Source organism: Eubalaena glacialis, chromosome 11 (genome assembly GCF_028564815.1).
Source record: "Eubalaena glacialis isolate mEubGla1 chromosome 11, mEubGla1.1.hap2.+ XY, whole genome shotgun sequence".
Classification (NCBI taxonomy): Eukaryota; Metazoa; Chordata; class Mammalia; order Artiodactyla; family Balaenidae; genus Eubalaena; species Eubalaena glacialis.
Window position 1 is genome coordinate 64582374 of NC_083726.1, and position 26513 is coordinate 64608886.

Consider the following 26513-nt stretch of genomic DNA (forward strand, 5'->3'; position numbering starts at 1 on the left):
TACCTATTTCCTCACATATCACCTTTCTTCCCCTCAATGTTTTACAATAAGGAAAGTAAAGACGAATAAGACATGATTTCCAGCCTCTGGGAAGAATAAACAGAAATGTAAGGGGGGACTTCCCTGGTGGTGCAGTGGTTAAGAATCTGCCTTACAATGCAGGGGACATGGGTTCAATCCGGGTTCGATCCCTAGTCGGGGAACTAAGATCCCACATGCTGCGCGGTGTGGCACGGCCAAGGGGGGGAAAAAAATATATATATATATATATATATGATTTTTTCTTCATACATTTTCCTAAACCATACTCACAGGTCACCTCAGGAATTAAGAGCTGGAAAGAACTAGATTCCCTCATCTAGCCACTTCATCTCCCAGAGGCCAGGAAAGGTTAAATGATTTGCCTGAGGTCACAAAGCTTGTAAATAGCAGAAATGGGACCAGAACCCAGTGACCTTTTCCCTGTTACCTCACTCACTGCCTCTGACATGCCTCATCTCAGAATGCTTTCCCAGTTGATTCCTGTAAAAGGCAACAAAAATGAGAATCTGTAAAGAGGGTCCAGACGTCAGGTCTCTTTCAAAAGTCTTCAACATGTTCTCTTAGACACACACACACACACAACATAAATTCCAGGAAAATAGGGATCTGGCTATAACTTAGTTCTCTGTAAAAATGAGAAATAGGTCCTTAGCTTGTTGATGCCAAATTGACCTGAAGACTCTCTTGTCCCCTAGGTTCTCCCCCAAATGCTGATAAAGTCATTCTTCTTCCCCCAAATAAAGGCCTAACTGGAGTTCTAACTATTCAACTAATGGCTAAAAAACTTAGAATTGGGGGGAATGAGGTGGAGGCATATAGGGTTCCCCCCCATTCCCCATCAGAACTGGGATGGCTTGCAGCAAGGGTCCCCAACCCTTGCTGACTGGTTCCGGTCCACGGCCTGTTAGGAACCGGGACGCAAGCAGGAGGTGAGGGGCGGGCAAGCGAGCGAAGCTTCCTCTGCTGCTCCCCGTCGCCCCCATTCCACCTGAACCCTCCCCCACCCCATCTGTGGAAAAATTGTCTTCCACGAAACCAGTCCCTGGTGTCAGAAAGATTGGGGACCACTGGCTTAGAGAAAATGAATTCTAAGTACTGAGCCAACTGAGACGATACCAAGTTCCAATTAGTATGTCTTAGCCAACCTCTGATTTCACTTTCTGTCAAGAGAAAAAAAGGTACTTCTCTCCATCTCCAAAAACTGACAGGTGCTTTTTACACCATAAACCTGCCTTCCCTGATAGGGCAGTTAAATAAGTGATTAGAATTTGCAACTTGTTCTAAGCAAAACCCCTTTAACTCTTAGAATCAGATCCCCTTCTGAAAGATCCTCTGCTCATTTTATAGGGAACGTGTTTTAACATGTGAGAAATGCAAGAACAGAAGTAGCCAGGACTCAAGTTCAACTCTACCCTGCCTCATACTGCTTAGCTGTCAGACTGATTTGCAATAATGGCCATTAAGGTTAATAGCAAAAGATAAAAACAAAATTTGCTTCACTGGGTTATTTAATTTCAACGAAAGTCTAGAAGACTAAAAGACCCATCCTTTTTTTTTTTTTTTTTTTTTTAAACATCTTTATTGAAGTATAATTGCTTTACAATGGTGTGCTAGCTTCTGCTTTACAACAAAGTGAATCAGTTACACAAATACATATGTTGCCATATCTCTTCCCTCTAAGACCCATCCTTACTACCCTAGTTTCCCTTTCAGAAAGTTTCTGAGAAGTAAGTAGTCCTGAACTCGAATAGACTGAAAATAGAGAATTCTGAACAAGTGAAACTTTATTACTAAACAATTGCTAATTAAAATAAAATGGACACTTTAATATTCTTTAAATTAATTCTAGCTAAAGCCTGATGTAGTAAATAAATATGGTCATGTCTTGTTCTTTATGACTCACTGCGACACTCTCATATCCTTTCTCACTACTACCTGTGCTTCTAAACAGACAAATCATTTCAGATAACAGGTTTGTCAAAAGTTGGGAAAGCAGTTTCCTATCAAATGAATCAGAAATAAATCACTGGAAAACCAGCCTGGTTAGAACCAGAAGAGTTACTAACAATGAGTGACTCTACTTCCCTCAAGGCTCAGGTTTCAGTTCATTTTATCTCAAAGAGGAAAGACCGAGCTTCATGCACTGCCTCTCCTCCCACTTCCCCATGATCCAAGGACAGTCTCCTACTGACAGAAGGTTCCTGGGGCAGGATGAAATGGCGTGCACAGTGTGTATGGATCCCTCCTCCCAGCTCCCAGCCACTCCCTGCATTCCCGTCTGAAACTTGAGACCTCTTGTCTCACCTACTTACTCATCCCCTGGGCGCATCCTTACCTCATCTACCCTTTATATCACTGACCACAACCTTGTGTGCGCCTACAATTACCTGTCTATGACTCTCCCCACAAGCATAGCTGCTTAAATAGGGGTGGCTTTTTTGTATGTCTTCACAAAATGTTTTCCAAGGATACACACATGATACTCATTCTTAATTTATTTTTAACTTAGAGAATACTCATAAGACCATCAGGAGAGAACTCCCTCAACTTCCTCCTCCACCACCTGTAAACATTTGCCTCTGCTCCCATCCGTTCCTCCTTTCCTTCAGTTTCAGCAGAAAAGGAGTCACTCCTGGTATCCTGGATAGTCACTCCAGAGGGGCCTGGAATCTCAAACTTTCCTGACTCATGGAGACCATGTTCCATCACATCCTTTCTCCTCTAGACCTTCAAACCTTCTTCTCCAAGACCTCTTACCCTTCCACCCTACAAATGAACATGCTCAAGTCTCTCCCATCTTAACATAACTCATTAATTCAGCCACCAAATATTTACTGAGCACCTACTAGGTGCCAGGAGCTCTCTTCTACCCTGGAGATATAGCAGTAAATAAAACGAAGTTCCTGCCCTCGTGCAACTTACTTTCCAGGGGAAGAGAAAGAGGAGGTGAATGTATAAGCATCCTAGCTACTGTTCTCTCCTCCACTTCACAGATCCAGGCTCCCAAGAGCAGCGCGTGCAGCCTGCCTCTACTTCCTCTCCCGCCTTGGATGCCTCACCCTCTCCGGACAGGTTTGCAGTCCCCACCCCCAACACCACTGAAACAGCTCAGGCAAAGGTCACCAGCAGTGGCCTCCTCCACCGGTAAATCTGGACAGCGTTTCCCAGTCTACTCTTAAACTCTCTTGCAGCGACAGGCACTTCTTGAAATTCCCCGCTGCTTTGCTCTTCTCCCTCTTTGGCCACACATACCTCTGACAGTTTCTCAGGTTCCTTTCCTTCAGCCTCCCCCCTTAAATGGCAGCACTTCCAGAGCTCTCTGTTTAGCCTCTTCTCACTCACTGTGCTCCCCTCGGACCACCTCAGTCATGCCCGTCGGCCTCACTGCCAGTGGTGGCCACTCAGGAAAACTGAAGGTGTGTCATCAGGACAGGCCTTTCTAAAGAGCTCCACACACACATAGCCAACTGCCCGCTACTCACCTTCACCCGCATGGCCCAAAGACCCCTCCAATTCAGGAACACTGAATTTATCTCCTCCCGTACTCCAAACTGTTCTGCTATTCCTTGTACTAGAAAATGGTGCCCTCTTTCCCTCAAGATGCTAAGCCAGAAATTTAAGTTTCTTAGGCGTCAACTTAGGTTCTTCCAACACATCACACGCTCTCCTCTTCTACACGAGTCTCTTCGATTCTACCTCCTTAAATACCTCTTTTCATTCCCTCTTCCCCAATCCCACTGCAGAAGCCACCAGCTCATTTCAGTAGCCACCTTATAACTCTCCATGTCCTGTCTTGCCCTCTTGCCCTGTCCTTATCTACTTAAGGTATTTCGCATTGTATTCTTTGTGAATGGTGACCCTTGACTGTGTGACACAGGAGCCTGAAACCATCCTCCTCTAGGCTGATCTCCACCAAATACAGATGTCATCCACTCCTGCTTACAATTCCTCAATGATTCCCCATGACCTATATGGGTGCTCTTTAAACGTACACCTGAAGAAAGTGATGGGGGGGATGGACGGTCTAGAAGAGGCACAGCCTGAAGAAGCCAGCAACTAAGGCAAAATGTATTATTTTTTTATTTAAAATGTTAAAAATTATATTTTATCTTGGATTTTAAATCCTGTATTATAATATATTCATGTTTTAATATAGCAATAATTTCCCCCAAATTCAATTAAATGGATACCCCAAGAAGATGTACTATGTTTATCCTACAGTTTTGAGTATCCTGGCACATTTCCTACTGAGAAGCAAGAACCTACGAGATAAAATTTAAGATTCTAAGACCTACCCACCTGTCCAGGCTATTGGACCTACTGAGCTTACTCTTTATGCTCTAGCAATGACTACTACATCATCGTAATTCCTCCAACATAATCCAGTGATTCACAAACCCATGTCTTTCTCCAAACCTAAACTATCCTCCTCCCTGGTCTGTCCTCCCACCGAACTCCTATTCAACTGATGACTCTGAGCCTGAGTGATACTCCTCCCCAGAAACACCACAGGTACATGAACGCCCTTCGCCTGAGCACCCTCAGTATTTGTACATGCCTTCCTTATGGCATTTATTATGCAATAAAGATACTGTTTGCAATATCTTATCTCTGCAAATAACTATCAAAAACTACTGTCAGGGACTTCCTGGCTGGGCACTGTTCTAATCACTGTATTTTTATGTATTAACTGATTTAATTCTCACATCAATCCTATAAGGTTGATAGCATTCTTAGCCACATTTTATAGGTAAGGAAACAGACAACTAAAACTGACTGGGGTGGGGGGTGGGGTGGGGGGGGGAAGGCAGGAAAGAATCCCCACCTCTAATGAAAAACTCTTTTTTCTACAATTGTAAGGAAAAGTTAGAAGATAATCAAATCAAATTCAGAATTCTGAGCAATTTACTACTTCTGGCAACGGTGATCTCTGGTTGATAAACATATAATACTTTAGTCTTGTTTTCAACGTAATCATCTAAATCATATTTCTTTCAACCTTTGCTGAAATAGGATAATCTTAATTATTAAGATGTTTCACAAGTTCTATTTCTCAGCCACAAAGATAAACTTCAAGTTGATGACAGAATAATAAATAAATGGAATATTTGAGATTTTTATTATATTTATCCTATGTGTAAAATTACAATAAATTTAGTGTCTGAACATCATCTTGGACACAGGTACTCAAAGAGGCACCTGAGAAAAAACATTAGGACCTAAAATAAAAGTGTTGTATGCATACAGGTAGACACATTATGGGTGGCCTATGAATGCCCTCAGAAGTCTAGCTGGCCACACAATTTGCATAAACTACGATAAATTGTCCAAAGGTGTGACAGTTCAACAAACCAAATATTTACCATATGGCTAAATATTTCACTTCCCTGGTTTTCCAACATTTTGGAAAAGATGTAATGTGGCCAAGAAAAGATGTTGGAAAACCAAACGTGGGAAATATTTAGTTTTTCCCAACCAGGACTGACCAGTTAAACCAAAACAAGGTTGCTTACACTATCTATTCTACAGAAAAACTCACCCAATGAGCTTACACCTCAGATCAGATCCTGTGAGTAATACAGTTGGTCAAGGTAGAGGAAAAGGGAATCGACACACAGGCAAGTACAAGGCAACACAGAAGTGGACGTCCCTCCATGCGGGGAGCAGAGGTACTCAGCGGCCTGGCTCCAGCTCTGGCTCTCATGCAAGCGCTCTACCAGGCTTGGCACTGCGTCTTCTATACACTTCTGCATAATAAATATCAGCTGAACTGAAATGTATGAGCCAAATAGCCAGGTAGGCTGATAAAATGGAAAGTTGTCACACACCACCCAACTGTAAAAGTCACATGGAAAATCAGAGCGTGCAGATAAATAGGTGAAGGAAACAAAAGAAAAACAAACATGAGAAACTAACCAAATGCCAGGAAACATCATGGGCCCCTGAGTTCCAGCCCTGGCCAGCTTCCACAGTGGTCCCTGTCCCTTCCCAGCAGAGGCCCTGGGACAGAGCCGACATTTCTTTACTCTGTAAAGCTATCACCATCTAAGGAATCCTGTTGGAATCTTCTCCCTGCAAAGTCCATCTATTCACGAACAAGTGTCTACTGAGTGTCTTCTATTCTAGGTCCTGGCATCCAGCAGCAAGCAAGGCAGCAAGGTCTCTCACAGAACTAACATTTTACTGGATCAGATAATAAATACACAAACAAGATCATTTCAAATGGTGGTATTAAATAGAAAATTTTAAACAGAAAAAAAAAAAAAAGATGAGGGCTTCCCTGGTGGTGCAGTGGTTGAGAATCTGCCTGCCAATGCAGGGGACACGGGTTCAAGGCCTGGTCCGGGAAGATCCCACATGCCACGGAGCAACTATGCCTGTGTGCCACAACTACTGAGTCTGTGCTCTAGAGCCCGCAAGCCACAACTACTGAAGCCCACTGGTCACAACTACTGAAGCCCTCACACCTAGAGCCTGTGCTCCACAAGAGAAGCCACCGCAATGAGAAGCCCGCGCACCATAACGAAGAGTAGCCTCGCTCACCACAACTAGAGAAAGGCCGCGCACAGCAATGAAGACCCAACACAGCCAAAAATAAATAAATAAATAATCACCTTGACTTCAAAATAAATAAATAAAAAGATGAGATGGAGAAAGTGGGGAGGAGCTGCTCATTTAAACTCAGCAGTCAGGGAAGGCATCTCTGAGAAGGTCACTTTTGAGCTGAGACAGAAAGGAGGCAAAGTTGCCAGCCAAGCACAGCACTTGGAGCAGAGCATTCTCAGCAGAAGAAAAGCAAGGAACAAGGTCTGGAGGCAGGAACAAGCACGGTGAGTTCAAAGGAGAGAAAAAGCCTCACCATCCTCAGGTTTCTGTTTGAGTGCCATCTTATGATGAAGTCATCCCTGACTCCCTACTTTAAATTGTATCCACTGACCGGTTCCAGTATTCTCTATTGCTCTTCATGATTTTTCTCCACTAAAATTTTTACCATCTGACAGGCAATATAAATTACTTATTCATTTCTGTCTATTCCTACAGAATGTAAGCCCCTTAAAGGCAGGGATTTTTGTTATTTTAATCACTGCTGTATTGCCTGTACCTATGTGGCATAAAGTAGGCGCTCAGTAAATAGTAGCTAAATAAATAAAAAGTAAAAGAAAAGAGAAAGGGAGGGAGGAAGAGAAAGAAGGAAGAGAGGAAAGGAATGAGAGGGAAAAAAGAAAAGGAGAGAGGGAGGAAAAGAGAAAGGAGGGAAAGAAGACTCAGCCAGTGTGGCTGAAGCAAAGTAGATGGGGGAACAGGAGTGCTGGCCTTGTAGACCATGGAACAGGAGCTGGAATTTTATTTTACTTTTTTTTCTAATTTTAATTTTATTTATTTTTGGCTACATTGGGTCTTCATTGCTGCACGCAGGCTTTCTCTAGTTGCAGCGAGTGGGGGCTACTCTTTGTTGCGGTGCGCGGGCTTCTCATTGCGGTGGCTTCTCTTGTTGCAGAGTACAGGCTCTAGGTGCGCGGGCTTCAGCTGTTGCAGCGCATGGGCTCAGTAGTTGTAGCTCGTGGGCTCTAGAGCACAGGCTCGGTAGTTGTGGTGCATGGGCTCAGTAGTTATGGCTTGCAGGGTTAGTTGCTCCGCGGCATGTGGGATCTTCCTGGACCAGGGATCAAACCCATGTCCTCTGAATTGGCAGGTAGATTCTTAACCACTGTGCCACCAGTGAAGTCCCTGGAATTTTATTTAAAAGACATAAGTCCACTGAAGGAAATTCAATGGCAGGGAAGCGACATGATCTAATTTGTATTTTACAGAGCTGACTGTAGCTGCCGTGTGGAAAATAGGTTAGAGAGAAAAAAGCAGGGACACTAGATAAGGCGCTATGAAGCTACAGATGAGGTAACAGAGGCAAGGTGATGATCGGCAGCGATCAATGATGGAGAGAAGCAGATGCAAGGGTATTTCTCAAGGTAGCACCAAAAAAGACTTACTGATGGACTAGATATGGGCCGTTGGATTGAAGAAAAGAGAGGAATCAAGAATGTGTCAGTTATCAATTTATTGCTTCTCAGCTCCAAATCTCCCCTTCATTGCCTGCTCTGTGAAAATTAAGATGAACCCTTTAAATATTTTTCCTTTGCCAGATGCCACAATATTAAGCTTTGTTTGTAGAGGCACTGGAAAGACACTGCAGGAGGAATGGTTCCAGTGTGCTCCTCTTGGCAGGATAAATAGACTATCAAGGATAAATACAATATCAGTATTTCTGATGTCCTATGGAGCCCTGGCCAACTTATTTTAAGATCTTTTTTTAATTTGAGACAATTGGAAAGAAAGAGTCTAAGCTTGCAAAACCTTCATGTTTTTACAATTATTTTTCTTACATATACAAGGATTGGGGTACTTTATTGTTTGCTCATCCTTATTCACATGCTGATACCACACTGCTTTGAGTTGATCATTTTAGAATCTGTTTCAATACATGGTAAGGCAAGGACCACCTCACTATTCTGTGCCTAAATTTTCTTGGCTATTCTAAAACATTTATTCTTCTATCTGAACACAGATTGTTTTACCTATTTCCCCACCCCCAAAAGAATTCTCCACTGGAGTTGTAATTAATTTCCATTAAATTTACATATTTTTAGTTTTCCCATCCAGGAACATGGTATATATTTCCATTTTTTTCAGATCATCCTTAATCTTTTACAATTTTCTTCACACAGATTCTGTGCCTTTCTTGTGATACTTTCCCTTAAGTATTTTACAATTTTTTTAGCACTATTAGAAATGAAGTATTTTTCTCCTCACAAAGGCAGTTCATTGCCATACTTCCCCTGCCAACATCCCAATGATACCAAAGAATGCTTTTAGTTCCCACTCACCCACACACTACCCTGTCCCGCGATGTCCAGGTTTTGCTGGAATCATTTAGAATATTTCCTTCAGACAGCAAGGTTTTCTCTTTGAATATGTGTCTTCAATTTCAAAGATCCTTACTTAGCATTTATATTACACATTCCTTGTCACTCTCAATATACGTAATTATATCGATATACATACTACATGTAACATAGAGTAACAATAATATATGATATATATATATTTCAAAGTCCTTTGTCTATCACTGTTTCCTCTCCTCTTCCTACTTTGGAAGGAGGAGAGGAAATATTATTTGTTTGATTAGAGTATACTGTCCAGATTAGAGTCTATGCGTGATATAATATGAATCCTTGCACACCCACACAGAGCTTTCTTTTCCCTGAAAGGTGAATAGTATCTAGACTGCCTATAAGATTTTTGGAGTGGACCTTTTCTCTAAATAGTCTGCTTCTTACACTAACACTACAGTGTTGCAAATGAGAACAGTCTGTTTTGTGGTAGTTTTAACTTTTTCTTTTGTATCTTTATCTTCTTTTGAATCTTTCTAAACTTTTCTTTTCTTTTGTATCTTTATCTTTCTATCTAGGAACTTACTTGTAAGATTTTTTTTTTTTCTTTATCACTGAATTCAAGAATTTTATCAGATTTTTAAAATTTATCAATTTTATGCCTAGGTTTGTGCCTTTTCTCATCGATCTTGCCTGGAACACAGCGAACTCATTCAATCTTCAGTCTTTTTCAATCTGCAATCTTTTTTTGGCTCAGGGAATTTTTCTTCCATTACTTATTCCTCCTTCTAAAATTCTTGTTATCTGCATTTTTGGTTTCCTGGCTCTATCCTCCAAGTCCTTCGACTTTCATGAGTTCCCCTTCCAACTCTTAGTATTTTGTTCAGCTTTGAAATTGTTATTTTACTTGAACTGAGTTTTAAAAAAAGAGGGCAGCAGAGATGTGCTCAAACTGCCATTTTCCCAGAATCATTTCAAATGGGACTGTTTAAAGGCTATCTTATCACTCAAGTATAAAATAGTTTCTAAGTGCTCACTCAAAAGACAATTACTTTAAATTAATATTTTTAAAGCCCAAACAGCTATTTGTTGAGAAGTTACTAGACTGAAAGCTCCTTGAGAGCAGGGTATCTGCCTTCTATGCATCTCTCACCCTCTCAATAGATCTTGTAAATAAATGTGCTCAATACATCTTTATTGCTATATTGATATGTTTAGCACCTTACAAGTTCCCAAAGGTAGAAGACCTTGTCATTACACTCACAAAATCTAAAGTCTAACTGAGGAGGCAAAAACAACATAAACAAAACAAATAAACAGCCGTCAGTTAAGTGTTAAACTGTTACTGAATACAACAATAGCCTAAAAATAGAAGAGATTAATAAGGACTAAAGTAGTCCGTTGGTTTCATGATCAAAGGACATCAACCAGGCCGTGAAACCACAGGTAAATTTTACTAGGAGAAAAGGTAGTCCTGACAAAGAAAACAATCGCTGCCAAGGCAAACAGATGAGATGAGCCAGTCAGGAAAAAGTGAGGAAACCAGTCTGACTGTAATAGAAGAGTCTGTCAGATACCACTAAGGAAATAAGAATAGATAAGGAGGTTGATGACAAGAGTCTAGATTCATTCACTGGTTGAATAAGTACTGAAAAGCACTTATGCTGAAGGATGCTGCGTGCTGTCCTCAAGCAGCTTACAAAGGGAGATGAGAATATTTATGCAAATGATCATCTAATAACTTTAAGGTCATTTGAAAAATAACTATAATATAGGAGTAACATTAGAGATTAGAGCTCAGAGAACCAACAAATGAGGAAGTTGTCTTTTTTTTTAACAGGAACTTCTCTTCTAGGACTTCCCTTGGTCTCCTTGAAGAAAACGATAAGCAAAGAACCATGGGAGGAAAACTCACAAATGCTTTTGCTACACATTCAATTTAAAAATGAAAGTTTCTCCAAACCAGAAAGGAAGTCCAATAAAGTAAGAATGACAACTCTTGGGACTTCCCTAGCAGTCCAGTGGTTAAAACTCTGTATTTCCACTGCAGGGGGCACGGGTTCAATCCTTGGTCAGGGAACTAAGATCCCGCATGCCATGCAACGCGGCCAAAAAAAGAATGACAACTCTTTATAATTTTAAGACAGGAAAAAATTGTAACTATGTATGGTGACAGATGTTAATGAGATTTATTGAGGTGATCATTTCCCAACATATAGAAATATCAAATCATTATGTCATACTCCAGAAAATAATATAACGTTGTATGTCAATTATACTTTGATTAAAAACAAAAATCTAAGACAGCCTGCTTGCCTCAGTCACAGATTTACTAAGCAAGAAACTATCAGAAACTTCTCCTCACAATTCCTGCTAGGTTCATTTTCATTTTTTATTTTTTTGTCTGTGTTGTGTCTTCGCTGCTGCACGTGGGCTTCTCTCTGGTTGCGCCGAGCAGGGACTACTCTTTGTTGAGGTGCGAGGGCTTCTCATTGCGGTCGCTTCTCTTGTTGCAGAGCATGGCACACGGGCTTCAGTAGTTGTGGCACGTGGGCTCAGTAGTTGTGGCTCACGGGCTTAGTTGCTCCGCGGCACGTGGGATCTTCCCAGACCAGGGCTCGAACCCATGTCCCCTGCATTGGCAGGCGGATTCTCAACCACTGCACCACGAGGGAAGCCCCTGGGTTCATTTTTAAAAAGGAGATTCAGTGACAAGACTGGCCAGCACTGTAATGCATTTATGCCTGACCTGAATTAAAACCCACAAGGTTCCAGTTTATGAATAAATTGAAAGATAACCCAAGGTCCTTAAAAAGAAAGAAAAAAATCCTACAGCTGTTTTAGTTTACCCCTAAAAGCAAGAGTCCTCTGGAAAAAAAAAGAGAGATGAGAGCACTATTCTTTGACAAAAAATAACTCCAAGAAAAATCAACTAAAGTAAATGTCATTTACAGAAATATCTACATTAACTTAAACATGAATTTTTAAATTAAACATTAAATATCCTAAGGAAAAAACAAAACAAACAAAAAACTCTTTCTGAACCAGAATGTAACCACAATACTCTATCTGCAGCCCAGAAGCTCAAGTCCAGGGCACAGCAAGGACCTTTCAAAGACACCAGACCTGTGCATTTTCATTTAGGGCTGTCCTGTGTAGCATCCAAGATATTATCCTTCTGGATTTTCCCCTTTCAGCTTTTCATCAACCCCATCTCAATTCAAGGAAGAAAAATTAATTTCACATCAAAGTATTAAGTACATAAAATTATCTCTTACTTTACAGATACACAGTCTTAAAAGATTTTACCCAATATCTTTTGTTCTTTTTAGAAAAAAAGAAGTCACACCCTTCCAGAAGTTAAGCTGATATAAATGAAATCCTCCAAATATATGTTGGAGTGCTGGTTCTGGCAAAGCGAGGTCAAAAAAAACCAACCTCACTCCAATTGCTATCCATTTCTCTTAGAATAGGATAGAACATTCCCATTCTTTTCTCTCCAGGGAGCCCTACCTCCAAAACTCCAAAGACAGAAGCTGTATCCTAAGAAAAGTGGGGCCCAATAGTTAAGATGGAAAAGAATTTTGCTGAAATTACTTGAAACGTGATTCAGGGAGATGGAGGCAGTGTGGAAACACCGTGGGGTTTGGAGCCAAGTTGAGGTGGGTTCCAACCCCAGCACACTTTACTTTCAGGCTTCACGTTCCTTAACAAGTCTCTACAGAATGGAAATGACACACCTATCTTTAGGAGTTGTTAGGATTAGAAGCACACTTCAAAGACTTGTCCAAGATCATACAGTAAGCAGCAGAAACAGTTCTAAATGGTTCAAGTGTGTTCTCTCCCCTTTGCCATTCACTTCAGAACGTTACTGTTCCTGGTAGGGAAAAAGGGAAAGATCAGGTCATGTGTGATGGGGAGGATCTGGCACACCCTTTGTTTCACTCAAGGTTCAGTTGCTTTTTGCTAGCTCAGTTCCCTCATCATCATGATAATAGGAGCAATTTATTCAGCACCTACTTACTGGTCAGGCAGGATATACAAAGTGCTAAGCACAGGGCCTGTTACATAATAAGCACTCAATAATTGATGGCTACTTATACAGAGATCTTAACTTCTTAAGAGAGCTTAGGAAAGGCTGGTTTCTTACAGGAAATTGAGTGGAACAGAAGTTAAAGAGGCAGAAAAAGGGGAAGAACATGCCAGAGTGGGCATTTCTCAGAGAAAGGCAACATGTACAAAGGCATGGAAGTGAAAAAGCACCATGCATTCAGGGAAATACAAGTCATTCGGCATGGCTAGAGAAGACAGCAAAAACATGGAAGGCGCGGGAAGCGGGGCTAAAAAGGCAGGCAGGTCTTGTTACACAAAGGATGCCTGGAATTTATCCTGTGGATAGGGGAAGCCAGTGAAAATTTTTCAAACAGGGAAAAGGACACAATTAGATCTGTGTTTCAGAATGATCATTCCATCACAGAATAGAGAAGGATGAACTGCAGAGAGAAGAGACTGAAGGCAGGCAGACGAGTTAGGAGACTACTGTAATGGTCTCAGCAAAAGATGGTAAGAGCTTAAACAAAGGCTGAAACAATGTGAATGGAGGGGAGGAAGCAGAATCAACAGAACTTAGTGACCCATTAGAAGTTAAGGATGACCCCCAAGTATTTGCAGAGCAGAAACAAGGAGTACAGTTTTGGACCTACTAAGTTACAGTTGTCTGGGGAGAATAAATGGGATGTCTGGAGCAGAGAGGAGTCAGGGCTAGAGATACAGACTAGGGAGTCACCTCCCAGCCTTGACAGCTGAGGCCCTGGGCACAGATGAGATCATTTAGCAAGTGTCTGTGAAGTGAGATGAAGGCTAATGACAGATACCAGGAACACCCACACCAGGAGGAAGAAAGAGAAAAAGAAGCCCAAGGGAGAGCAGAAGGGATAGGTAGGGAGCTGGAAGGAAATGATACCATAAAAGCTAAGGAAGGAGGGAGTTTATAAAGATATTGGCCCACAGTATCCAATGCTGCAGAGAAAGATGCAGAGAAAGATGTGGGTACTTTTCAGACTGAAATCAGAAGTCACTGGTGGCCTTGGAGACGTTTTTTTCAGAGGCTTGATGAGACAGAAGCAACGGACTGAGGAGTGAGCAAAGGTAAGAAATAAAATAAAGGAAATGTAGGCTCTACTTTCTAGGATCTATGAGAGGGAGTGAACGCTAGCACATGAAAGCAAATAGGTTCCAATACAAGATCGCAGGAAGATACCTTTCTTAAGATGGGAGAAACTTCAGCGTACCTATAGGCTGAAGGGAGGGGGCCAAGAGCCAAGTGTTAAGTGAGAGGCTAAAGATGAGAGGGAAAAAAAAAGACAAAAGACTACAAATGAATAGATGGATCAATAAAGTAAGATCCCAAGATCCCAGAAGAGGAGAAGGGATGGGACTGAGATCATAGTCACAGGGACGCACTGCGGAACAGGAGGGGGATAGTTCTTCCTCTGAGAAAAGAAGGAAAGAGGATAAGGGTGGGAACTGATATAAGTAAGTTTGTGAGTGTTGAGGAGGGACGCTGAGGGAGTCTGGCTTTCCTTACAAGCTAGTAAGAATGAAAAGTGGTAATATACAGATTTGGTTCTTGCTTCACAGTCCTCTTTGAGAAACTGATGAAAGCTGGAGACTCTGCTCCCCAAAAAGGCACATAAGCACTCACACTCAAAATTCTACACACGACTTTAGAGTTTCCAGGTCCACTAAAGCCAACCCATGTATCCAAAGATTCTGTCAGCTGTGATGCTATAAAGTTCCAAAGAAATGGCCTTTCAGAAAATATTTTGTTCACAGAAGAGCATCCACAAGGGAAGGCAACTTATTCATTATAAACACAAATATACGAAAACCCTTACTTAAATGTCCATGACATAGTCCAAAAGAAGCTGGACTAGACTTCACTGGTGGCGCAGTGGTTAAGAATCAGCCTGCCAATGAAGGGGACACGAGTTCGAGCCCTGGTCCGGGAAGATCCCACATGCCGCGGAGCAACTAAGCCCGTGTGCCACAACTACTGAGCCTGCGCTCTAGAGCCCGCGAGCCACAACTGCTGAGCCCGCACACCACAACTACTGAAGCTGCGCACCTAGAGCCCGTGCTCCGCAACAAGAGAAGTCACCGCAATGAGAAGCCCGCGCACCGCAACAAAGAGTAACCCCCGCTCACCACAACTAGAGAAAGCCCGCACACAGCAATGAAGACCCAACGCAGCCAAAAATAAATAAATAAATAAATATTTTTTTAAATAAAAAATAAAATAAAGACAATGAGTGACAGAGCCTTGGATTTAGCAACGCCTTTAGATAAAAATAGTATTTTTAAAAGATCTTTATCAATCTAGAGCTGACCCTTAGGTCTAAAGATAGAGGACCGAACAAGGCTGGTGGTAAATGCAACTTAAAGGAAAAACGGATGCAAGAAAACTTTTGAACGAGGAGCCAGAAGGAGTTGTTCACTAAGGACAAATGGGGGAAAAGGAAGAGTCAAAAACCATGTGAAGGTTGAGCATCCATATGTGCCTTTTCATACAAAGCTTGAAGATGCTTGAGTCTAAGAAACCATGCTTAAATTTCAGAGCCATTTGCCGGAACCTACAGGCTTAGAAATGCACACATGCCAGATGTCTATGTGAAACAAACCAGCTACTCTTTTCTGCTCTAGTCAACTGCTTGCACTGACCCAACACGTGTTGAACTAGGGTAGAGGGTGCCGACAGGAGCAACTGATGGAGGAGTCAAGTATTACTTGCAAAAAAGAATTACACTAATTGATTCCATTCATCACGTCACATGTAATCATATTCTGCTAAGTAACACAAGATATTAAAAACAGCCAAGTCACTATGCATCCATTCACTATCAGAAACAATAAAGATTACACATACCAAGCACTTACTACATGCACACACCACACTCAGCTGCTCTCCTACGATCTCATTTTAAACCTCCTTACAACTCTAATAAGGTTGTCCTTCCTTTTTAAGAACTGAAGAACTAAAACCAGGGAGGTTAGGCAGTCCATCCAAGGTCACAGGGCTAAGTGACAGCCAGGACTTGGACCCAAGCCCACCAGATGCCAAAACCCGTGCTCCTCAAATGATCATACAACCCCACCCCTTGTGCCAAAATCAAATCCCCAAGAGAGAGACTTTGCTTCAATTGAAATCTGAGGTGAACAAAAATATATTGCACTCCTAAAACAATACAAGAAAGAAATTGTTGAGCAGTTGTTTAAAGGACTTAAAGAATGACCTCTGTAGGAGCTTACATGGAGGTGAAATGAAAAACAATTTAAATATTTACAAAATCTATGACTGGTAAAAATGATATAAACTGTAAATGCTATAAGGTTTGGAGAAAGAGAGCTCACAGTGTTCAGGGGCAGGTTTAGAAAAAAGGTAGAACTTCAACTAACTCTTAAAGAACTGTGAGAAATGGTGCAGACAAGCAGGAAGGAGTGTTTCAAAGACCATTCCTGATTAATCATGAGAGAGAACCATGAAGAACTATAATCATTAAAATACAAATACATGTGAAGGCCCTTTTTAGCCAATCATCTGAACTTTCAACCCTGAAGTGCTAATCCTCACACAGGCCAGGAAAGAAAGCAGCCACCAAGGGCTGGGCTGAGAGTGAAGGGTTAAAGATTTCTCTTATTCAAAAATCCAGGGACTTCCCTGGTAGAGCAGAGGTTAAGAATCCGCCTGCCAAAGCAGGGGACACAGGTTCATGCCCTGGTCCGGGAAGATCCCACATGCCGCGGAGCAACTAAGCCCATGAGCCACAACTACTGAGCCTGCGCTCTAGAGCCTGCGAGCCACAACTACTGAAGCCCGCGCACCTAGAGCCCAAACTCCAAAACAGGAGAAGCCACCGCAATGAGAAGCCCACGCACCTCAAGGAAGACACAACGCAGCCATAAATAAATAAATAAATAGATAGATAAATAAATTTATTAAAAAAAAAAATCCAGCTCAGTGTTATGGACTGTCAAACAACAAGATTAATTTTTCAAAATACATAGAACTAGGGTGTCTAAACAAGTGCTATCCCTTACAGTAAAGTGAATCATTCTTCCAGTGAATTTGTCTGTCACTACTCTTCTGGAACTACCCTCAAAACCAGTTTACCATCATTCTAATTTTTCGACAGTCACAAATAAAACACATTTATAATCACTCTAATTTTTTCATTCACAGCTAGTCTGGACTCCAGAAGAACATCAAACAGCTTTTCTCTACTTGACACCAAGTAACCTATAAAATGAAACTCTACCCTCAAAGAATTAAAATTTGCCGCTATGAGGATTTTCAAAGGAATGTGTCACAGGCTCTGACAAGCAATTCCTAAAGATGAGTTCCAACATAAGGCAGGTATAGCCCACCAAAAATATAGATATGCAACTTTCAGAGAATAAATCACTCAAATAATGCCCAGTTTTGGTTTTTCAAAAACCCACACACCTGTTTTCCTTAATACTCCTAACACTAGGAATGACAACTGCTTAGACATAATTTTCTGATAAAGGTGTTTCTTATGAATTAATGACTATGCTACATATTTGGGAGGAAGTGGCCCACTTTCCCATTATAAGTAAAGTAAGAAGGATTTACCAGTTTTCTGGTGGCTTAATTCCAATTGCCCACTTTGAACACTGTGAAATACAATCTCAATTCAGCATCTCCCCCTTTTCCTCTTCAACTCCCCCACCTCTGCCCAACTCCTAAAGAGGATTCACTTCAACTCCTAGGAAGCAGCTGCCTCTTTCTCCTCCACCTTCAAGGTGGACCTGTACCACTCTTTGAGGACCCTGAGATACGTGATGAAATAGACAGGAGAAAGGGAGGATGTGACTGGGTTTGTTGTGTTTGTGGTCAGAGAAGTGTTCAAACAAGAAAAGGGAGGATCCCTTCCTGTAAGTGTTATTTTATCTTAAATACCTTTCCAGTTGTCATCTTGGGACTGTTTTCAGGCACTGAAAGACTTGCACCCCTTCTAATTTGCCACAGACTGCCTTCTTTCCTTCACACTTATGACTGAACTGCACGAGCTAAATCACAGCCCTCGCTACCAGCATCCAGTTTTGTATTTAAGGTTCTCTGCTGTTCCTTTTTCACAACGACAAAGCAGACAGCTTCCTCTTTTCTTAGAAGGCAGTTTCTGTACAGAACCCTCATGTACTGTTTTGTCTCATGGACTGTTTTGTTGGTATTTTTAAGTGATTTCCCTACCGGACTCAGAGCTCCTTGAAAGCTAACACAGTACCATGCTCACCTCTGTATCCCTAGCACATAGTAAGCAGAAAATAAATGTCTGCTGAATCAAATAAGCGAACGATAGATTTAAAAGAGATTTCAGAAAGAGAATCAACAAGACTCTTTGGAATTGTGGCATACAACTATTTCGTAGCATTGCTTAGAGTAAAAATTAGAGTTAATAGCTTGTGCAATAACCGTAAAGATATTTAAATCATTCGATGGTAACAGATGCCATAATTACATGTCAGCTTAAGATAACGGCACTTATTAGTGAGCAACTTTAGACAAAATACTTAACCTTTCTGAGTCTTAGTTTTCCCTCTGTTAAACTAAAACAACAACAAAAAACTATTAATAGGTGTTAATAACATCTGTTCTACCTAATCACAAAGTTGCAGTGAGACTCAAATGACACAATGCATAAGATCATGACACAAACACAATGAATTATCAGACAGATATAAACAAATTCCCCTCATTAGTGTTATTTTATGTGCATACACTTGACTAAAACATATGACTCAGGTTCAGACAACAGAGCTTATTACCAAATACATAATAAATATAATAACACATATGAATCATGAAAAAATTTTCAGTTATGGGAATACTTGCAGAAACCTCCTGCCTATTCAATTAGTCTACAGAAAAGCTTATGATTAGGTGTCATTTCAATTTTAAATGATTCTCTGGACAGTGCTGGGCTGTTCTTTTTGGTGCAAAAGCAGGCAGCTTTAAGCACCAAGTCCACGGTGACCTGCCTGAATGAAGCACCAGCCACAGCACTGGGTTCTGCAACGCACTCTGCGGCAAACAGCCCAGGGTGGCACAACCTGCGTTCCAGCGCACAGCTGGCTCATCTGCGACCAGAGCCTGCAGCTGAAAATACAGGCGAGCACAAAGAAAATTCTTTAATGGCATACAGCTCAGACGATCGCTATAATTAGGACCAACTACAGCCTGAACCTAAAAAAATGAATAAAATGGAGGAATGAGTGCACCAAAGCCAACAACACACAATGAACACAGTTAAAAGCACCTTTTTTTTTCCAGAAGAAAAAAGTACTTTTGTCAGAGCAGTAACTGTAGAGAAAATTTTAAACAAACAAAGGTCCCTTCAAAATATGATACAGACATCACAAATAGCATGCTATAGATCTGGGGGTTGTTGGTGGTTTCAACTTCACTTGAATTCCTAAAAATGTCTACCTACTCCTCCAGTCAACCATCCTCTGTACTTTAAGCAAGAGAGACAGACAGATGGCCAAGATGCTGACACTGCAGGCCCGAGGTTTTTCAACTATATTTTTTCCCATTTTCCATCGCTAAAAGAGATGAAATACAGGATAATGTAGTATAAACCTTTAAGAAACCAATTCAAACTCAGTTACACGCCAAACCAAAACAACCCTGCATCGGAAAACAAACCATGCACTTGTCCTTAAAAATGCTGAAGGCTTGGCAATACAGTTTGTAGGAGTTTCACACTTTCTTGAAGGAGACAAAGGTGAGCTAATCAGTGTGAGTCCTAGAAATAGTTCCTTGGAATCATCTCTAGAAACACCCAGAGAAGTAAACGATAATCAGCTGGAAGCAGATATATCAAGAATAAAGATTTTCCAGCATTTCCCTCGCCATGTAAAAGCAATCAACTCCTATTTTTAATCTCATTCTGATGCAAACATCCAGCCAAACTTCTCTCCTTCTGGCTAATCAAAGATAGCTGATGTGATACTATAAAGTAACTTTTAAAAGTCTGACTTGAATGAAAGTCATCACGGATTGAATCACAATGCTTTAGTCTAGAAGAATGAGTTTTTTTGAGAGGCAGAACCAAGATGGCAATGCCCTAAACATTTCACAGAAACAAACTCACCCACCACAACTGATTCTGGGGACTGGACAAAGAATAACTTCCCAACTGGTTAACTGAAAAAAAATATGTTGATAATTAAGTGCAAATGAAAACAGCACCTCCCTATACATTGGGAAAACCTAACAGGGTTATTAAAAATAATTATTTCCCTCCATGCCCAACTGGCTTTATAACACTCAAATCTACTTCTGGTTTTTCATTGTAAAGGATTGCGGGGTGAGAGAGAGAATGCCTTGATAAGTAAACAAAAAGTCAGAACTCTCCTGGGAACTTATCACATTCTTCTTTTCCAACTAACAGTTTTTAATCCACTTGAAAAATGCTAGCGAAGAGGGCCTTTGGCAAAGAACTCAGTAAGAATATGCAACTCTGGGGACACCACCACAGTACTGACATCAAGCTTGGAGAAAATGCTGCTTTTGTCTCAGAGGCAGCCTGTGATAAAAACAGGAACTTTGTGGAGGACTGATCACAACTGCACAAGAAGCCTGACCACATGCCCACAACAGAGCAACGTTTCTCTCATTGTTGTCCAGGGACTTCTCTAATAATAGTGGCTCGACTTATTCCATTCTTTTAATTCTCAATACCAATCCAACCCTCCTTGTAACAATCCATTAACAAAAGAAAGACGGTGCCGGCCAGGATTTCCATGTAACCGGTAGCCACCTCTCTCCTTCCCTCTTCAAAGACTGCAAAAGGTGATCAGATGCGGACAATTCAGCCCGAATACAGGCACCAGGAAAAACACCCTTATGATAAAGGTGGTCTAAAAGCAGCCCTGTCTGTCTCTGTGTTAATGCCACTGCTTCTGGCCTCCCTAGGACCCTCTATGGCCCACCCCGCTTCCATCTCTCTCCTGTCACTGGGGAGGCATCTCGCATTGTTAAAGAAGGAAGAAGAAATGTTGGCGGATTTCCCCTGTTTTTCTCTTTTTCTGAAGGGGAGGAAGGGGAGCTGAAACAGGCCAGGGCCCTCCCCTGGAAAAGGGTAGAGGAGGACAGGAGAAAGCTGTCAGCCACCCTGCTGGCGGCCTCACCCCCGCCCCGCCCCCACCGTGCCCCGGCGCCCGGGCAGAAGCCTGAAGCGGGAGGACACAGCTTTGTCTCGGGTTTTGGGGGGCAGGGAGCGCAGAAGCAGCCCGGGCCTGGGGAGGACCTCTCCTCCAAGCCTCTGCTCACCCCCTCCCAGGGCACACAATGAATCACACGGAAACCCACTTCCCGGGGTGAGAGAGAAGGGGAGCGACCCTTTAGAGCCCGGGCCAGATTTCCGGCACCCTCCTCCACTCTGCCCGCACGGCCACCAGGGCGCGCGCCGAGGACCTGGTCTCCCCTCGCCGCGATCCGCAGCGGCGCCCGGGCGCCCGCTCCCCCGCCCGTCTCCTACCCTCCGAGAGCTCCAGCTCCAGCTCCGCCAGCTGCGCCCGCACTTCGGGCGGCAGCGCCGCCACCGCAGCCGGCGAGGGTTCCAGGCCTCGCTCCGCCATCCCGGCTCTGTCAGCCACACTCCGGAAGACAACCGAGGGGGCCGAAAGAGGGACGGACTGACGCGAGCCCACACCCCGGCTACAGGATCCGGCTCCGGCCGCCGAGCGCCGCCAGCGCCTCCGCTGCCGCCGCCGCCATGAGCAAGGGTCACGTGAGCGCGGCAGCCCCGCCCCCGGGCCGAGGATGCACCGCCTCCGAAGCCGAGTCAGGCTGAGCACTCGCGGTCTGATGGCGCCCTCTACTGGGAAACTCCTGAAACGACGACTCCAAGCCCGCCGCCCCGACTTCTCCAACGCGAAATACGCTAACGGTGTTGATGTCCACCGGAACACGTAGCCTTTACCTTTTACGAACTCACGACCAAGCAGTTTTCAGGGGCCCCAGGCCTTGCTTTTTCCAGTTCTCTTCACTTAGTAGTGTATCCCTTTGTCTTGTCACTTCTTCCGTTTCCCCCTGATTGACACCTCCGATTCATAAAGATTTGAACTCAGGCCCGTTCTTTCACTGGGGCTTCCTGATTGCATTTACCAGGAGCTCTTTTTTTTCTATTTCAGTTCTAGCATTTAAGACAAAGGAGGGAGAATCTGCCTCCCCCTTCCTAGACGTCTAACCACTTACAGGAGAACTTCGTCTTCTTTATCTTTTTATCCTCCTCGGTGTATGACTTAATAGGTGTTCCAAAAGTATTAATATTTTAATTCAGTATAAGGATCCACACATGTGTGTGTTTTTACCAGGAACTACTGGGGAAGATGCCTTAAACTGTCATTCATAGTCTTTCTTTAGTAGTATTGAATCTTTTTTTAAACGCCAAAAGTCCCCTGCAGAATTAGAGGGAATTCCAGTGTTTTTCCTTCCCTTCCATTCTGATCCAAAATTGGTCCTTTGAGAGTAAGGCCTCAGCATCTGTTCTTTAGTAGTTCCCAGACAGTATTATATCATTCATGGGCTGGAAGGGAAAAAAATTTTTCTTTTAGGTTGAGGAAAGAATTTCAGCTTAAAAAAGGAATGTAATATCATGGCTGACTGGGAAGTAGACTCTGAAATTTCCGTTTAACTGCAACAATGTAAGGAGAATCTATGGGAATATATGTATGTATGTCTTCTGGTTTACATGAGGACTATGGCAGTTTTTAAATTTTATTTTATTTATTAAATTATGGCTACGTTGCGCATTCATTGCCGAGCACGGGCTTTCTCTAGTTGCGGCGAGCGGGGACTACTCTTCATTGCAGCGCGCAGGTTTCTCATTGCAGCGGCTTCTCTTGTTGCGGAGCAAGGGCTCTAGGTGCGTGGGCTTCAGTAGTTGTGGTGTGCAGGCTCAGTAGTTGTGGCTCGGGGGCTCTACAGCTCAGGCTTAGTAGCTGTGGCACATGGGCTTAATTGCTCCGCAGCATGTGGGATCTTCCCGGACCAGGGCTCGAACCTGTGTCCCCTGCATTGGCAGGCGGATTCTTAACCACTGCGCCAACAGGGAAGCCCTTAAATAAGAGATTTTTAAAGGAAAGAAAAAATTTATGAGGATCAGGAAAATTTGAACACTAGATATTTAGGAATTATGGTCATATTTTTACATATGGTAATGACATTGTGATTATATAACTTTAAAAGAGTACTTTTTAATGGGAAAACATACTCAAATATTTATGGATGAAATGGTATGCCTGAGATTTGCTTCATAATAACCCAATGTAAGGTGGGGTGAGAAGAAGGTAGAGGTATATCTGAAGGAATATTGGCCGAGATCATAGAAGGAGTTGGGTGACGGGAATATGCAGCTTGATTATACTATTCTACTTTTGTATATATTTTTAAATTTCCATAAATAAACATTTTTTTAAGTACAGAGAAATATTTCTGCAGGAGATCATAACTTTGTAATTGTATCTTTTTCTATTTTTTCTAATATTGATATATATGTAAGAGAATGGGTACTTTAAAACATGAATCTACAAAGCAATCTTTACTAAAAGTTTCATAATTATAACAGTTGAAAAACTGGAAATATTGTCTACCCAGAAATCCAAGAAAATCAACTAAAATACTATCATTCACTCATTCGTTCATTCAAACATACTGAGTTAATGTAACATGTTAGGAACTGTCTAGGTGCTAGGAATACAGTGTTTGAAAAAGGTCTATACTCTCACGGAGCTTAGTTTAGTTCTATCAGAATTATTATTAGTTTTATGAAGTGGCTTAAGATTAGGCCAACATATAAATATAAATAACTTTCCTGTCTTAGAGCAATAGGCAATTCAAAGAAAAATCCATTCGGTCACAGCAAAACATAAGTAGGAATAAACCTAACAAGAAATGTGTACGACTTATATGAAGAAAACTGTAAACCTAAATAATAGTTCCTATTCCCAGATGGGAAGACACAATATCATAAGGATATCAATACTCCAAAAATTAATCTATAAAAGTTAATGCAATCTTTATCAAAATATTACTGTAATTTTCTAAATCTTGACAAGCAGATTCTAAAGTTTAAATAGAAGATTAAATGCTCAAGGAAAGTCAAGAAAAATTAAAAATAAAAAATTTAGAAGAGGAATTTGCCTGACCAGATATCAAAACATACTAAAAATCAACAAGCCTCAAAACCAAAAAGTCATGAAGGAATACTGATTGTGAATAATGAAAGATAAGACAAACATGCATGTTCTTTCGTGGCAAGACTCATAATTTTTGTCGAGTCAGTTCTCCCAAAATTTCCTGTAAGTACAATGCAATATCCATAAAATCCTCAACAGAATGTTTTGTTTTTTTTTAACAAAATTTGTTAGGTGATTCTAAAGCTCATATTAAAGAAAAAAATTCACAAGAATGGCCAAACATTCTAAATTTAAAAACCATGGGAACAATTTGTCCTTTCAAATAACAAAATATGCTAAAAAGCTACTGGAGTTAAAACAGGGTGTTATTAGTGCAGGAAGAGGATAGGAGGAATTTGATAAATACTGAAGAAACAGACTTACGCATAACTAGGAATTTCCTTTATGATAACGCCAGCACCTCAAATCAAGGAGAAAAGATCAAGTATCTAACAAATTGCTTTTTAACAAATGACTATTTAGAAGAAATAAGAGTGACACTTCATAATGCACCAAAAGAAACTGAATGTATTTAAAAGTTAAAATTTAAAGAAAAAAATTAAGGTATTAGAAGAGAGGAAAAATATTTAATAACTTCAGCATAGGCAGGGCTTTCTAAGCAAGTTGTACAGGTGAATGTTGATAGATATGGCCCCCAAAACAATTAAAATGCAAGAAACCATATACAACAGAGGTCCCCAAGCTGCCTGAACCATCCCCCCCGCCACAGTCTGTGGAAAAATTGTCTTCCACGAAGCCAGTCCCTGGTGTCAAAAAAGGTTGGGGACCGCTGATATACAAGTTAAAATTTTTTAAAATTACAAATAAGAATGTATTTCCAGTATATTTAACAGACAATGAAATATCCAGAACATAAAAAAGAGCCCTGGACTTCCCTGGTGGCGCAGTGGATAAGAATCCGCCTGCCAATGCACGGGACACAGGTTCGTGCCTTGGTCCTGGAAGATCCCACATGCCGCGGAGCAACTAAGCCTGCGCACCACAACTACTGAGCCTGCGCTCTAGAGCTCGCGAGCCACAACTACTGAAGCCCGCGCGCCTAGAGCCCGTGCTCCGCAACAAGAGAAGCCACCGCAATGAGAAGCCCACGCACTGCAATGAGTAGCCCCCACTCGCCGCAACTAGAGAAAGCCCTCGCGCAGCAGCAAAGACCCAACGCAGCCAAATATAAATCATAAATTATAAAAAACAAACAAAAATAGATTATAAAAAAAGAGCCCTACCAGTAAACAATAAAAATTGACCACCTAATGAAAAAGTAAGTAACTAATAAGGATATAAAAACATTAAAAAACTTACCAGCAATCAAAGAAATATAATTTTAGCAATAACAGATAAGAAGTACCTAAATTATATATAGATACTGGGTGTATCCCTTCCCTTGATGGCTGAGGATCATAAGCTACAGGATCATAAAAGCCCAAAACTCTTGAGGGTGATTTGTCCTGTTGTGTGAAAGATTTGGACACAGGGGAAGAGAATTCTTTCCTCATCTGGAAATTGCTGCAAGGACCTCGTAAACCTGTAACTGCTACTGACCAATCTTTCCTGTCACATAGAGAACGCACTTGAGGAAGAAGCCAACATACAGCTAGTAGATTGGGCATGGGAGGGAAAGGTGTGGGAAAAAGGTGAGGGAAGAGGAGAGAGAGGGATTAGATTAAGATTGATTATGCACTTGGATCCAGCTCCATCACTGAACGTTTAAAGTAAGCCACTGGCTTCCCTCTACTTATTTTCCAACCTATTCTCAACCCTCTATTATCAGGCCTCCACTACTAGTCTATTGAATCAGTTTGGTAATGGTTACCAGTAGCCGTCCAACTGTCAAATCCAATGGACTCCAGTCATCTCACTTACGTGGCATTTATACTTTACATCTTGAAATTTTCTCCTCCTTTAATTTCTTTAACATCTCTTTCTCCTGCTTCTCTTGTTAGAACATTTAATGCCAGTATTGTTTGGGAACTCCTTTTCCTCTGCCTTCTTTTACATTTTTAAAAAGTGTTTTTACTTGAAAATATTTCCAAGTATAGAGAATTATACCTATGTACCTATCTCACCATCTATTTCTGCTTCAGAACTTTAAAGACATTATAGATACATTTGAAGGCCCTATACATGCATCCCTGGTATTATTTACCTCCCTTCCTCCTTCCCCAAAGATGGTTATTTAAAAGGTATCCACCATCTTGCAGCTGGTATCATTCCCAAGTATATTATTACATTTTTATACTTTTACTAGATGTATCCATAAACAATAGTAATTTAAAAACTATAGATAAAAGGTATCAAACT

At 41.6% G+C, this 26513-nt stretch overlaps 1 protein-coding gene across 3 annotated transcripts in view; it reads right to left on the reverse strand.

Moving 5' to 3' along the window:
* The window catches only part of DIP2B (disco interacting protein 2 homolog B), a 227997-nt gene extending 206257 nt beyond the window's left edge, over positions 1 to 21740 (reverse strand). For all 3 annotated transcript variants that reach the window (XM_061205791.1, XM_061205790.1, XM_061205789.1), the window contains exon 1: positions 21494 to 21740. In XM_061205791.1, the coding sequence (XP_061061774.1) occupies positions 21494 to 21593 (100 nt within the window). In that variant the 5' untranslated portion in view covers positions 21594 to 21740. The remainder of the gene's footprint in view (positions 1 to 21493) is intronic.
* Between the last annotated feature and the right edge of the window lie 4773 nt (positions 21741 to 26513).